Below are 16,650 nucleotides of genomic sequence, written 5' to 3' on the forward strand. Positions count from 1 at the left end.
GTGAGATTATTGTAAAGGGGGAGGCAGAAAAGAGGAAGCAGCTTTCTCAGAGAATACACAAAAAAACTGAGGATCCTAAAGTGATTCTATTCAGAAAACCTTCATGTAGTCCTAGGGCAACATTTCTCAATCTCAGCATTATGGGCATTTTGGACAGCATTGTTCTTTGCTTTGTGGGCTGTCCTGTATATTGCAGGATGTTTAACAGCATTCCTGACCTCTACCTATGAGATGTTAGTAGCATCTTCTCAGTTGTGACAACTCCACATTTTTCTAGATATTGTCATTTATCTCCTGCAGGGCAAAATCACTGTCTGTTTTGAATCACTGCATTAGGGGTGTTAGTACTAATATATGAAGACTACTTTGGCAGTGAACATCATAATGAATTCTGCCCTATTAAATACCAATGAGTTTATAACAGTCTTATGAGCAAATTGAGATTTTTCATTTACCACAGAGTGTAGGAATATTTAAAGCATTCCCACAACTCCACCAATGGGAATCAATTCATCATTCATCTTATATTTTGAGAACTGGTATGTCTGTGTTGGTATTCTTTAACATCCTTAGGAATTGCAGTCTTGCAGCTTTGTCAGGGGATAGATACAGGCTAGTTTAATGGAGACAAATTGAAGACAAGCTGACTAATTTTTCTGTGTGAGTATCCTGATCTTTCCTCTAACATTTAAAATAAATTTCCCCAATTAGGAGGCTTTAGAGACAAAAAGCACAGTATTAATCCACTGTTAAAAGAATTTAATAAGGCAGAATTCTTCTTTTCTCAATGATGGAAAAAGTTTTTTTAATTCCTTTTTCTTCTTCTTATTATTATCCCTTGTATTATTGCTATTTCTAGTACCTATTGTGAATTGTAATATACGGTTCTCCAAAAGACCAGACTCTAAGGTCTTCAGAGTATGGGATGGAATCCTATTCACCTGTGTATCTTCAAACCTTAAGATAGTGTCTGGTGTATAATAGATCCTTGATAAATGTTGGATGATGAAGGAAAGAGTAGTTGTGCCAATATCAAATCAGTTAATTTTATAAATGAGCCATTAAACTTTCAACTTTAACTTTATTATCATACTAGATGACCTCAGGCAAATGGATGAGCTAAAACACAGTGAGTGAAAGATAAAGCATAGCCTTATTACTATGCCAGAGTAATTGAACATTCATTCACCTTGACACTTTTTTTTTCTTTTCTTTTGCTATATAGATGAGGGCTTGCTATGTTGCCCAGGCTGGTCTTGAATTCCTGGCCTAGACTCCTTATGTGCCAGGACCACAGGCCTGGGTCCCTGCGCCTCCCACACTTTGACACTTACAACTAATATACAGAGAGAGACTGTGTGAGAAAAGTTGAAAGGAGAGAAAAAAAAGAAGAAAATAGTTTCTAAGATGTTAATATCAAGGGGTGATTTATAACGGGTTTATGTTTTCTTCAATTGCTCTTTATGGATTTTTATATAATTTAAATCACGTAGTACATACAATTTTGCATTTTACTTATTTTTTGTTAGTCTTTATGTTTAGTGAGATCAGGATGATGTCTTTTTTGCTCACCATTTTATCCCGAGTACCTAAAATAAATGATTAAGTACATGTAGAGATTTAATGCTAGTGAAGTATACTGAATACATCATGAGTATATAATAGTATACACAGTGAATACATATTACATGAAAGTATGTGGTAAAGAGCATTACAACTAAGGTTTCCCTATATTATTGAAAACATCACTGTGAGGCTGCAATACGTTTTTAGGCGCAGGTCTTTGGGTATAAAGTCCTTTTTGTACTTTAGTTCTTTGGAAAGATCCCAGAAGGTGAGTTACTGGGCTAAAGAGTATGATATTTTTAAGGGTTTAAGTTAAAAGACTGTACCACTATAAATTCCTGCTACAGAATATGAGGGTGTCATCACAACTGCTATTATTTGACAGGTGAAGACGCTACTCATTCTGTTTGCATTCTTTAATAAGAGAAGTTGAGCTCTTTTTTTCAAATGTTTATTAACCACTTATATTTCCTCCTTTTATAAATTAAATACTTATATTTTCGATTTGGTACAATTTTTTGAAGTGTGGAAACTGCATTTTAAAACTGTTTAAAAAGCACTCTTTTATATTTTAGAGTTTTCTTTCATCTGGGTACTCTGGGCACATTCCTATTCATACCTGTCCTGCCTGTCTCACAAGATTGTTGGGTGTGTCATTGAGACAGTGGCTACATAAGCTTATTGAGAGCTATAGAGTACGAAACACAGGCAAGAGATTATTATAAATTTTAACTACTATTACATTTTGTAGAGATGAGACTGCATCTGTCAGCTCCTCTCAGGTTTACATAGTTCCTCTCTTAAATGTTTTCAGAATTTTCCTTAAGAGCAGCTGCAGAACAGACTGACAGGATTAGTGAATATGAAGAAACATACCACTATATCTAAAACGGAGCAAGCAAAGAAGATATTTTACATGCTGTAAAACGAAGAGGATCACCTGAGATAAGTGTACAATCTTTTCCAACCTGATATTGTTAAACACAGTAGACACTAAATATAAGAGGAAGAAACCCAGTGTGGCTCATTTTCTTTCTAATAGCATCTGTGGTCAAATTTTGTCAAGTTGTGGGTGTCAGGACCATTCTATAATACGATCAATTGGAGTCCTGCAGAATAAATGACAGAGTAGGGTTGGTATTTCAAGCTATGTTTTTACAGTACAGTTTACATTAAAGAGGCCTGAAAAATCACTAACGGTAGACTAATAACTATGCTTTTAAAGAATTGCAAATTAACTTCATTTGAAAGCATAAAAATTAACCACATAAATGATAGCTTGATGTAAGGAATATTATGTTTCAGCCAAAATGCAAAACAAATTAAATTGCAATATTGTTAAGGAGGAGCAGAACTCTGCATTTCTTTAGAATTAATGTCAAATGTAATTTTTTTTTCTTTATAATGCTGGGCACGATTAGACATGGCACCTTCTTAATGTTGTCAAGTTTCTTTCCTTAAGAAAACATCTTAAGCTTGTACACAACATAGAAGGATTATAATAGGCCTTTGACTTAAATAGTGTGTTGATGACAGTTCCAGTCTCAGTGAATCAGACAAAATTAATTAAACTCAGGTGGATAAATGGTGGTATGCTAGGCTATTAACACAGTTTTTTCATTGAAATGCTTATAGCTGAAGATAGAGAACCCGCCTCTTAACAGGCATAAAAACTAGAGGAAAGAATTGACAAGCTGAGGGTCAAATGAGTGCATTCACATCACAAACTAGAAATGCATGTTGGCTATTGAATGAAGAGAAATTTTTTATTGTCTTCATAGCTACTTCTGATAAAATTGCTGCCTTAAAGTGGATACAGATTCTTAGTGAGGAAAAAAATCTGTAAATATGCAATTTTTTCAAAATTTTGAAATACATATAAAAGGAGATCTATTTGTTTATAAAATTAAATATTTGGAACTTTCAAGGGAATAATTATGGAAAGATAAAAAATTTACTACTTATACTTTGAATTTGCTATTATTTTGACTAGACAGATCCAGTTCAGAATCTATAGATTTTTCTATAATACTTATTTTATTTTAGTTTTTCCTGACATTGGTAAATGCCATCATCATTATTTTGGGAGTGAAGGCTGTGGAGAGCTATGGTTTACCCAAGGGGATCTTGTGATTAAATAATAGTTTTACTGTATTATTCTCTATTCTTTATGTGGTCAAAACACTGGTGAGAGTTGTGGTAACAAGTTTTATCTTAAGGGCCAATGCTGGCCAAACGGTAGCGGAGGTTGCATTCAGACTTAGCAAGTATGAATGCCATGGTTGATTAGGGATATCTACTACGAATACAGGGGTGGCAAAAAATAGTATGGCCAGAGAGAGAGAGAGGGAGAGCATAGATTAATAAAAATAGAACTGGATTTGGAGGCAGGAACCCTTGTTTCCAGTCAAATTTTGATGTTAGTCTCTTTTAACAAATAATTATGACCAAGTCATCGATTTTTCTCATTTAAGAAAATGGGACATAATCAATATTGAATATTTGAGAAATTCAAATGAAACAAATATTATCTAAGGAATTCCTTAAGACTTTTACAAGAAATGTAGTTTTGTTGTGCTTGAGACTGTTATCTTGGAGGGTATTTCTTCTTAGACATCATAAGTGCTCAATATTTAAGATTCGCTGAGTTACATTTAAATCGTCTTCACCATAGAAGGTGTCACCTACAACTCTGTCAGATAGTTCCCTTTACTTTTAAAGCATTATTTTAGTTTTAAAAAGTATGGCTTTTACTCTCAATCAATACACAAATCAACCATGTTAGACAACCTTTCAAAAATCATTAATGAACATAAGGATACAGTACAATTTTGGTGGAAAAATTTCCAAATCAATTTATTTTATTACAAAAGAACACTTTCTAAAACCAATCACATAAATTTTAATTTATTCTGACATGAGTGACAGCCAGAACTTATCTTTGGTTATATTAGTAAGCAAAGCAAAAACACAACTGGAAGGGTATTAATGCTGTCTGACTAGGATTCTCATTATTGATATTTCTGAGTTGTCCTTGGGATAATTTACTCCAAAAGCTCTTTTCCTTTGGTACCTAGCTTTTTTGAAATCACAAGAATGAAAGTATATATGCAAGGATAAAAGTGCTTAGAATTAAGCTTATTAAAAGTAGTCAGCATTTAAGTGGGGAAAAAAACTCAGCATATTGAACTGTTTGTTTTAAATTTAATTTTAGAGCAAACAGATTAATAAGTTGAGATCCTAAAAAATTCTAAATAATTTATTTAAAATATTTTATTTTTGTAAAAAACAAAGTATTGCCAAGAAGCATGTACCTTAACGATATGATGTGTTTTTCCTGAACAAATGTTCCTCTATTCTACCAGACTGTGTGGCATTTGCTCATACTCAACAACTGTGGAAATTTGGAACAAGGTTTCTTCTCCTTTCTTTAAAAGTCTTTAATTCCTTTACATGTGCCAGGCACAATTTATCTACGAGTTAACAGGAAATGTTCTGTGTAATAATTTTATTATTTGTCCTGGCAATGATAATGAAAGCCAGTTATTCATTAGAAACTCAGTATGTCTAAGTTCTTGAAACTTGTGTGTTCTTGTTTAGTTCTGGATTCTGGAAGTCAACAGCTGCTGGATGGTTAAATATGATTTGAGTGTTTATTCTGGTTCAAGCTATATGATAAAATTTTTACTTTGGAAACTTAGAATATGAGTTTTCATACTAATGCAGAATTACAGACTCATATGAAGCCCTATGGGATCCTTTCCTTGGAGAGGTGAAATGAAACTTTTTAAACGTAGCCTGCCAAATACAACTGGTTTCACTTATTTTCATTACACTAAGCAAATAACAATAGTATGTCTGCATTTCATGTTCTCAGAGCTAATTACCGGCAACAACACATTTTGATCCTATTTAATAAGATTGTCTTTAAATTGCTTTTTAATGGAAAAACCAAAATAACGGTTTACTGTTTACTAAGTATGACGCATATTTACATAAAAGCTAGAGTAAAAACACTAGACTCAAGTTATATGTAACACTTTAAGTAAAACGACTGTTCTCCAACAGTTTAGCCTCCATTCACCAACCAGAATAGTACACTGGCCCAGGCATAACATGAAATGGTTGTATGTGTCCATTGTCACATTACCTAGGAACACCAGAGACAAATTACAATAAGGCGTGGGGGAATGAGTGTCCAGAAAACTGGTTGTCTTATTAAATAGCTGTTTAATCAAGGCTAGTAAAAGTTACAGGAGCCTTCCAAGCCTTCAACTTTTTGGAAAAACCTCAAGAAATGAAATCATTCATGCGCTTCTTGAATTCTTCTATTTCCAAGGAAAAATCCGGAATTACCATAGCCACTATGTTATCTGGATATTGTTACAACAGAAGGGCACAATTCCTCAGTCTAATATATTCTAGTTAATATTCAGCATTTAAAACAATTATTTGTGTTTCAGGACTTAAAAGGCATGACTCTGTGGTCCTGCCCACTATGTGGAAATTTGAAGATGAGATTCATGCTGATGCAGAGGGTTATGGCCAAGAGTGACAGTTTGGCTGCCTGCAAGTTTCAAATGGAGGCATTTGCTTATGTGAGTTTATCCCAGCTCAGAGTCTGTTTATCAGCTTTGCGGTCTCAGAAATTTGAAATTACCAGTGTTTCAGAGTAAATCAGACATTAGTACGAGGACCCATGTTAACTAAGTTCACAAGAGCTAATGTGTAAGACCAGAATGACAAACTATCCTTTCAAAATGACTAAGCTTTAACTGAGGACTGTAGTGGACACTTTTTTCAGCCTGATCAGCAACTCACTCACAGTGCTGGGATGGAACCAGCTAATATTTGCCTCTCATACTCAGGTTTTTATTAGTAGGAGTCTCCAGAATTTTCCTTCTTTAAATATGCTGAAGAAAGCGAATAGCTCAAAAGTCAGCAAGTGTTGATTTTACAACTTAATTTTCAGATTACAGTATTACTTCCAAGTATGTGGAATGGAAGAATTTGAAGAACATCATTGTGGCCCTCAGACACGGCCTACATACTCTATTACTTCAATGGGTTTTATTCTACTTGATATCTAGTAATCTAAGGTACTCTCTAGAGCAGATATTGCTACTTTCAGATTATAGTATTAAAGAAAATGAAACTCAATATACATCAGTCATTTCCTTTTTTAAAAAATAAATAAGAATTTTACTTATAAAAACAATTGTATATGGATATTATAAAGTATTTTTACGTTTTCTTTTTCTTGGTGATACTTTTTTTAAAACAAGCTATACCCTCTTCCTTACACTGATACTCATCTCACCTTCAATATACTTTCTTTTTGTAATTTTAAAAATTGCCTTAAAGGATTTTGTTTTCAATTGTCACTTGAGAATAATTTTACTACTAAAAGTTTTGAGAGCAATACTATTATTTGTGCTACATCAGGTTATGTTGTTTTTGGAATAGTTCTACTATAAACTCAATTTCACATAACACCAACTGTATAAGGCAACTGAGGAGTACAACTAACAGTAATTTAATAGACCTCATTTATGATGAACAAATTAACCCAAAGAGGGAGTTCTACTTATCTTTAGAGGCCCATCTCAAACAGCACTTCCCCTTAGAGAGCTAGTCCGACCTTCTGGTAGCGTCCTTGCCATGTTCCATTCTGCTGTCTCTTTGATCCTAGCTTCTACTACTGACTGTGCTTTATCAACCTGAGGATCCCTGGGGTTCAGCCCTGTACCTTACACTTTGGGTGGATGTATTCAGTAAATCTTTAATAAATAAATATGTGAGTCAAGTACATTTCTTTTTATATATATGGCTGTAAAAGATGACATCATCTTTGAGCTTATTCCTTTTAAGATTAAAACTGAAATATTTTGGGGAAGATGTTATCATTCTTGTACTTGAAAGTATATCTTAATTTAGGCTCCTAAAAATGAGTTGATCAATGAGTTTGACAAAGTTTTCAGAACAGATGAGAATCAAGCTTAGCTGGTTTCAGATAAGGAGAGACATTTGTATTTGAAAATATTAAAACAAAACAAAACAAAACAAAGCTGGTCAGAAAATTAAAATTAAATAAATCTGCATTTTTTGCAGCTAATAATACTCATTTATTTCATGCCAAGTTCTGGTTATAAATGCCAAGGCCTTTTTAAAAAGCTCTTGTTGTTTCTTTTTTAAGGATAATTTTGTGCTTAAATTCAGAATACCATTTGTACATCTAATTCAGTCCTAAAATATTGTACATCTCTGGTTGTCACATGATTACAACATAATTTAGTGAAATTTAGTTAATGGTATAGCAGTCTTTAAAAGAATAATTCTATATTGGGCAGCTGAGTGAGAATTTTTTAAATACACAATTTCAAATTAATTTATTGCAATTATTTATTGAAAAAAGCTTTACTATGAGGTAAACTATGTAACAGTTTTCTTTAAGCATCCCAAGTTTTTCATATACTCCACAGTGCCAAGATATTTGGTTTATATGAGCACAAAGTAATAAGAAGGGTAGTAAGAAAAGCATAATTTAGTAAACAACCAGATTAATTTGATCTTTCTTTACTGATGTCCGTGATTCCTCTAAATTAGCCAGGACCACATGATATCATAACTAATCATACAAAAATGACATTAGTAAATACCCATTCTAGTAATTTTAATGTCAGCATACCCAGCCAGTTAATAAAATACTTACTACGCAGAGGTGAACATGCTTAAGTCAAAGCAAATTACTTTTGTTCTTTTATAAGAGCATATTTTTGAGTAAGATTTTAGCCTTATATTTTGACAAAGGCAAGATGTTCGTTTTGGCTTTTGTAAAAACATGCCTATTTCAAGAATGTTCTAATGTAAATTTAACACAAAATGTATCATTTAATTATTACTATAAAGTTGTAACCTATTTACAATATTTATAAAATTACTAACCAAGCAGCATGCATGACATATTGAGTATAAAATACTGTACCTTCTAAGTGTTATTTTTTAATGTTTTAAATGCTTACTATGCAAGGTGTACAACAATGAGGGTAGAATATATATTGAATAATTCTTGCTCCTCAGATATGCACTAATAAATTTGCACTTATTACAGAGCCACCAAATCTGGGACTTGAGATATTAATGGCCACGTAGATATACTTTAGAGGTTACCTGAGCAAGCCAAAATTCTAAGTGGTTTGAAATATACAATAATTTTGTCACATTATGATCACAATATTTCCTTTCATAAGAATCTACCCCCAGTGCCATTAGTTAACCACATGGTTATTATATGTAGCTTGATTCACTATAAATGCCGTTATAACACCTGTGGTTTCCCTCATTAAGAATTGAATGGATGGGGTCAGGGGTTGAAAGGGCAGCATATGCGCTATGAAAGAACTAGTTAACATAGCCTATTATATTGGTGCACTGGTAAATCTCATTTCTATTCATCAGATGATTAGTTCAATCAATATTTATTCCTCTATGCTTCCTTTGTCTTGCGCTACAAAGGAGACATCCTTCAAATTCATGGCATAAACCTTGTTATCTATGAATTTGTTGCTTAATTTGAGAGGGAATATTTTATTTACTTGGCAGTCCTGAATTCTTTGATTCCCTTTCCCTCTAATTATCATTAGGTAGTATAATGGAGTTTTGTGTAGATTATTTATAAATAGATGTTATTAACAGTTTCTTTTTTATGCGACTCTAGTACCACGTGTATTCATATCTTCCCTTTGAATGCTCTGGAAAGTTGCTCTGTTTCTCTAAATATATTTGAGTTTGGAAGTCTGGATTGTGAAAGCAAAGATAAGAATGATTTTCTCTCTCAAATATTCATTCTTCTTGTCTGAGTGGGTGGTTATAGGCACATACATATACATATTGCGTATCAGTGTGTATCAACAGACGCCTCCAAAGACTGCTATTATCTGCTGGGGATTCTGTTAAGTCAGAGATTCTATTCAAAGCAAGATAAATATTTGCAAAAAGCTGTAATTGGAAGATGATTACAAAATTACAGGAATAATACTTTTTGTTTAGAGTGCTTATTTCTTCAAAGGTCATCATTCGTTATATCACAAAAGACTTATTTCATTAGTCGGCTTGATTTCTATCCTTTAGACAAGAATAGATAGAATAAGAGAACTACATCTAGAATATAAAACATACATTAATTATTAAGCACAATTTCCATTTCTAATATTTACTTTTCTATATATTTTTAACATCACAATAAATGTTTTGTTAATGTTAATTAAATGAATGCCAGTATAAATAAAGCCTTTACTTTTTTTGTCTTTGTAGAATAAATACAGAAATAGTTTAGTCTTAAGAAATTATCCTCATATTATTAAAATGTCACCTCGATCACTAATAACTTTTGCACTCACAACGTATGTGCTCATGAACCTTTGATGTGTTTCAATTTGGCCAGAATTTGTCAGTCTTCACTTTGGAATTGATTCTTATTTCCTAATATGTTTACTTGTAAGGCTTAAATTTCACCAGTGCACAGTGGCACTGATATTATTGTTCACAATTTTAAGCCGCACTTTATATACAAATTTGCAGAATCCCAGCAGACCCATGCATATACAATTTTTTAACTAATAATTTTTAAAGTTATAATATTAAACAATTAATTGAATGCTGTAATATGTACTTTAAATTAGAGGTGTATTATTCATTGCAATGGAATAATCTAGTAATGCGCTGTGATTTATACTTTTATATCTTTGAACTATTGTAATGAGAGGTCTAAAAACCATATAGGCCGTCCTGTATTTCTAAAAGGTGAATACAGGTTTATAAACGGTGATGTCATAGCTGAAAAAGCAATTTACTTATCTTTTTATGTAGAAAAGCTTTCTGTATCAAATCATATTAAATCCCTGTTGACAACTGTGTATACGCTACTTTTGGGGGAAAAAAGGAGGTATTATTATGAGATTTAAATGTCATTTTCGTGAAGACCAACCCAAAAACTTTGTAATTTGGTGTAGCAAAATTTTTGTTCCTGAAAAATTAGGTTTCATGGCTTGGAAACACTTAAATTTAAAATATAATCTATGCAAATACACTCCTGAATAGTTGTTTTTATGGCTGATCATAGTTTAGTATTATCAAATTGCTGCCAAAATAAGTCAATGTTAACATTCATATTTGGTTAAGAGTATAAAATAATGTTTTTATTTATATTAAATGATCACATAAACCACTTTAATAATGATGCAAAAACTCATCTGTTAGGGATTCTCTAATGAGCAAAAGCTATATTGTGGTTGATGGAAAATCCAAAGATTAGTAAGTTTTAAGTAAATGCAAAGAAAGGAGTTTTAATCTTGTGTCCCTCAGGTTTATAAAGTTTGCTGTTCAAAATTTCTTCATCTACATTTTCCTCCTGGTTTCCCAATTCGTGATTGTTAGAAAATATAGAAAAGTAAAAGCCTTGGTGGTACTAATACCTATCCCAGAAGTCCAGTATGTCAAGCACTTCTGTGTCATAATACTTGTTACAAACTCACCCATGATGCTGGGGGAGGAAGGAGGAGAGAGTCGCTGGATGTAACCATTTAAGAAAATATTTTATTTTTATGGCTATATATTATTTCAACAATAGTTGAAATACATCTTTAGGATTTCTTTTTAAACTGTTTCAATTATTACATTTCTTGGAATGAAGACAGCTTACTGATGATTACTTAATGAGCAATTATTAATGGACTACTAACAGAGATGTCCTTCCAGCAATATTTTTTTAATTGCGGGAGGTGGAATGTTGGTTAGAAATATTTAATTGGAACTTGTGAAGGAAATTAAGAGAGAGAACTTGTTTAGGTAATCTAAAGGCCCTGCCAGCAGGACATTCAGAGCTCCATACTTCTGAAGGGCTGCCATACCTCTGAGAGCGAGAAGCCTCTTTTCTAAAGTTTAGCACTTCGTAAAAATTAACTACCTGCAAATAATAGAGGAAAAGTAGACTTTAAAAAAGCCAAGCCCAATCCTTGTTTATAGAAAGCATAAAACCAGATTTCTAATCCGCCCCAGCGACAATCACCTATTGATTGCGACGACATCTGTGCCCCTGTTTTTGGAAGCAGGGTTTTCCGTGGAGGCAGGACTGAAAAATCCGACCATTTCCGCGCCCCTGTGTAATAAACAGCCCACAGATCTTTCAAGAAGGAACCCTGAAACCCACACCTCGGCTCACTTCTTTCTCACCTAGTGATGGGCCCAATTAAAGGTCCTCCCTTCCGCCTTCAGAAGTTATTCCTTTCAGTAATGAAATCTACGGAGAAGCCTCTCTAGAACTTCTGTGGTACCCTCTCACAGACAAAGGATGAAAGGCTTTGTGCGCCACCAAATACAACCTCCTCCGCCCCAGGCTAGAGTAAGCCACTGCGCTGTGTCCGGGACTCAGTTCAGCCATGGGGCAGGACAAGGACGTCAGCCATCAGGGACTCTTAACCCCTTTCCTTCCCCGTAGCTTCCCTGGGGATAAAGTCTCTTAAATGCCCTAGGCGGGGGAGGAGTAGGGGGTGGGAATAGGTTTGCCGGATTGGCCCCGAGGGAGACCACTGTATCCCAGATCACCTTTCCGTCGCGCAAAGCGCCCTGATTCAGGACAGTTGTCAGCTGCAAACTGTGGAGCCCAGGCGCTAACTAGGACCACCTGGGAATGGAAAGCGCGCGCGTGTGGATGAGGGAAATGCAGTGGGCCCACGGTAAAGCCCAGGTCAAAAACGGCTCCTCTCCCAACATAGGGTGCTTAGTAGCCCTGCACGAGCGAAAGCTGATTCTTTTCCCGCTTTCACTTCTCAAGTTCACTCTCAAGTTCAACCCCCAACTCCACAAGACGTCAGAGTAGCCTGGATCTTTTCTCAATCCCATTCTTATGGAACAGCCTCTCATACTGTGGAAGGGCACTGTCCGGGGAAAATATGAAGAGGTAGTAAGGAAAGACACTAGGGGTCAGGAAAGGGCAACCAGGAATGGCGATAGAGCGACCTGGTCATCTTTTAAGCTTACATTTCCTCCAGCGCGTTCCCCTAAGGCCGCCTTAGAGCTGCCTCAAGTTAGAAGTTGTAAGGGGTCATCAGGCGCCTGGCGAGGCTGGCGCCCTCTTTGATAGGTCTGTGGGCTTAAACTGGTTTTCTCAAGGTGAGCATGAGGACCAGCGCCTGGCTTTCAATCCTTCCAGCTTCTGGAGTCCTCAAAGCGACCGCCGTGGCGAATCAGGACAGTCATCTGCAAACTGCTCCTTCAGGAGAGGCTAGATCAAGCTACAACCCATCCCCACCCCGCGCCTCACTCCTTCTACGATGTAAGGAGTGAGCGGATTTTATGCCCTAGGTCCTAGTGCTGGGTCCGAGCTGAGGTGGCGCATTGTTTCCGACGTTCAGAAAGTATTAACCCAGCCACAGGGGGAAAGTTAGAAGGGAAGAAGGGGAGGGACGAACTGGCAGCTCCAGACTGGGACGGGGGAAACCGAAAGAATGGATGGATGGTGAGATGGGCTAGAAAAAGAAAAACAAAAGACTGGGCGTCTCTTACTAAGCCAAGGTTCTCTACTCGCCAATTGCCCAGGTATAGTTTCTTGAAAGAATTTAGACAGTGAAGCATGTAACCAACCTCCAACCGGGACAATCGGCTGAAGCCAGCGCGCACACACTCGGGTGCCCCACTCCCAGCGAGCCGGCCAATCAAGACCATCCCATCAGGACGTCCTTGTTTCTTATCTACAGTCAACCCCCTCCCCCATGGACAATCTCTCTCCGTTCCTTCTTCTCCTTCCCTTTCCTGACACATCCCAGCGTCCAGCCAGCAAACCCTTGAGTCAAGGCTCGGGGCTCACCGGATGCGGGAGGGAGTGGGAGTGAGACCCGCTGCCTCCTGGGGTGCTCCTCTAGTGGCGTTAGGGGGACTAGGTGGGAGAGGATCACTTTCAGTGGAAGGAGGAGACCAGTGATTGCATCCCAACTCTCCCAAGTGCTCCCTGCCTAGACCACCTCTCTCCGGGTCTGGGATGCAAGAAGGTCTGGAGCTGGCCGTTACTAACTTTCTGTTGTGAAGACCCAGGGGTACGTGCGAAGGATAGAGAAGAGCCCCCGATTAACCGCGGTGTGGCCAGGAAGAGAGACTGGGGGTGGGAGTGGGTGCCCAGAGCTTGCACAGATCCCCATGTCAAGCGGACACCCGCCTGGCTCTTCAGTAAAAGAGTGAAGAAAGGCCGAGCACAGCGCGAAGGAAACCTGAGGTCTCCGGCAAGGCAGGAGAGGAGACCAAGTGACTCCCCGAAACCCACTCTCCAGCCCTTCGAGAGGCCGAGTCCAGCCGGAGCAAGCGTAACGCTACCTTCCCTGGCGCGCATCCCCGCAGACCCCAGCTCGCCCCGGGGTCCCGCCGCCGCCACCGCCACCGCCTGCTACTGCGAGGGTCCTGGCCCGAGGGTGCACCAGCACCTTCTTCCACTACCGGCCCTTTATCTGACAAAAGAGCCGGAGCCCATGACTTTCCGGCCGTGAGTAGTGTGGCCTTTCCAAGCCTCCAGAACTTTCTCATTACAACTTTTCCAGGGTCGCACTACTGCCTGGGCCGCGCGGGCTCGGGCACGAGGACCTGGCCAGGGCGCAGCGCCGGCACGAAGGCGCGCGCCGGAGAACTAACTGCTTCCTCAGCCGCGTCCAGCCTCGCAGCATTGCTCTTCTGCTTACTACTCCAGCGAAGGGACATGCCTGTTGGCCAGGACGCTAGTGGGCCTCGTAACCTGGCAAGTGTGTGCCCGCGCGTGTCCACCCTGCCCCCGGCCGGTGCGCCCCGCGCGCCCAACCCCGGCGGGCGACCACTGCGCGCCGGGCGCTTCCAAACTGCTCCTGTCCAGAGGCATCCCTCTTTCGGCTTTCTCCATCCCGCGTCCGCTTCCGCACCCGAGAGCGACAAGCAAAAAAGATTCAGTGCAACTCAAGGACTGGTAGGAACCAACTAGCCTGTCTCCCCTCTCCAAAAAAGCGCCCTCCCGCGTCCTTCCAGAACTCCCGAAAGACATCAACACCTTCCCGCAACTTTCTACGCCCAGGCCATTTGCAGCCTCACCTGCGAGAGCGAATTCGGGGAACTGCGCCTGGGCAACCTCTTTCCCTTTCTGCTGGGTGCCCTCCCCTCCCCCATCTCCCCGTCTGGCTGGAGTTGGCCGGACTCGGGGAGCCTCGGTGCCCGCAGACTCGCTTACCTCGCATGGTGTGGCCGCTCTCCCGCTCCGCGTAGTCATGAAGCTGCTCCCAGCCCGAACCCCGGAGAGCCCAAAAATCCCGCTCAGCACGAGTGAAGAAGGTGGTCGGCGAAGAGCTGCTCTGCCGAGAAAACCATCCCTTTAGGCGGACGCCGTGGCTGCAGGGTGACGTTTGCCGCCGCCGCCGCTATGTTAACAGTTTTGATGTTGGTGGTGACTGTTTTGATGATTGTTTGTTTGTTTGTTTGTTTGTTTTCAGGGAGGGTGGAAAAAAAATGTTCTGGCTGTCTGGTGCCTGGGTTTTGTTTTGGTTTTGTTTTTCTTTTTCTTTCTCTCCAATGTGCTTGCTTTTTAAAAAATGCCACCGCCTCCGGCTCAGAAGATTTCTTTTGTGATCACTTGGACTGAGGAGGAGGAGGAAGGGCAGCAGCAGGAGGAGGAGTTGGTGGTGGTTTTGTTAGTTACAAAGAAGAGGGAGAAGGAGCAAGGGGGAAAAAAGGAAACAGAAAGAAAAGAAAGAAAGGCGGTGTGGATGGCAGAGCATGTGCGTTTTCACATGACATCTGTGCCTGTTAGCGGATCCACAATGTGAATTTTCACTGTTCAGTTACAGGGAGGAAGGGAGCAGCGAGAGAGAAAGAGAGGGGAGAGATGGAGAGAGAGCGCTGAGAGGGGCTTATACGCGAGGGCGGGCTTGGCCGCGACTTCCAGGCCCCGCCTGCTGTCAGCGCAGCCGCCAATCAGCGCCCAGCAGCGCCTGGAGAGGCTGGGACTGCGGGGAGGGGACGCGGTGGAGACTGGGGGTGGGGCGGGGGCTGGGGACCAGGGAGTCCGAGGCGGCCGGGGCTGCGACGGGGAATTCGAGACTGTCCGAACTGGGCAGAGGAGAAGGGCCGACCGGGAGAGTCGGGCAGATCCGCAGGTGACAGGCACTTCCGACTCCAGCAGAGAAGGGGACACTGATCACGGAAAACCTTCGGAGGCAAGAGACGCGGGGCTCCCCGGGTTTCACGTTCGGTCCCTGTCTCGCAACCCCCGCGGGCCCGGCAGAGTTAGTTTTGAATTTATGGCAGCGCTTTGCCGAGCGCTGTTTGGGTAAACTTCGGTCTCCTGCAGGGGTTTCCGTGGGCAGGTGGTTTGGGTGTTGGTGGTAGAATAATGCAAACCCACTTTCATCACTTTTAGCACAACTAAAATGCAGTCCCATGCAAGTAGCTGTCCCCTTCCTTTAAAAACGTCTGTGAGATGCTCCGTGACCCTCTTCTAAAAAAACAAACAAACAAACAAAAAAACGTGTATGTGTTCTTTTGTCTGGGAAATTGATTTTTATTAGCATTGGAGACTCCCCTGGCTATGGACTACAGGACTGAAGGAGAACAGCTCAAATTGGCGGTGTAGCCACCTTACTAATTCAAGAGAAATGGCTGTTGCTAGAAGGTGTGATTGTAGGGTGCTCTTTAGAAAGGTTTTAGAAGGAAAACTTCAGTTAGAGGCGATTGGTAACTGAGCATAGATAAACTTACTTGTATTCCTTAGATGAAAATTGTCATCTATGACCATTTATTTGTATATTGATAAAAATCTAATACATATATCCAAACTGTGCCTTTGCAAGTTTTTCCTCCTCAGTTGACAAAATAAGCATATAGATGATTACATCTACTTCCTTCCCAATAGTAGGGAACTTCTTAAATTCTTGAGTTAATTGAACACCCTAAAAGATTGGGAGGTGAAAACATTTGCCTCATTCACTAGCCTTGAGGCTGGAGGATGTCTACTCATTAGCATACCTGTTGGCGCAGCAGGCCTCATCATCATTTAAGTATCCAAATAATTTGATTTTTGAC

At 39.4% G+C, this 16,650-nt stretch overlaps 1 protein-coding gene across 1 annotated transcript in view; it reads right to left on the reverse strand.

The window, feature by feature from the left end:
* The window catches only part of RORB (RAR related orphan receptor B), a 199,458-nt gene extending 184,002 nt beyond the window's left edge, over nt 1-15,456 (reverse strand). The window contains exon 1 of the mRNA XM_003267416.4: nt 14,804-15,456. Within this exon, the coding sequence (XP_003267464.1) occupies nt 14,804-14,810 (7 nt within the window). The 5' untranslated portion in view covers nt 14,811-15,456. The remainder of the gene's footprint in view (nt 1-14,803) is intronic.
* Between the last annotated feature and the right edge of the window lie 1,194 nt (nt 15,457-16,650).

Source organism: Nomascus leucogenys, chromosome 1a (assembly GCF_006542625.1).
Source record: "Nomascus leucogenys isolate Asia chromosome 1a, Asia_NLE_v1, whole genome shotgun sequence".
Taxonomy (NCBI): Eukaryota; Metazoa; Chordata; class Mammalia; order Primates; family Hylobatidae; genus Nomascus; species Nomascus leucogenys.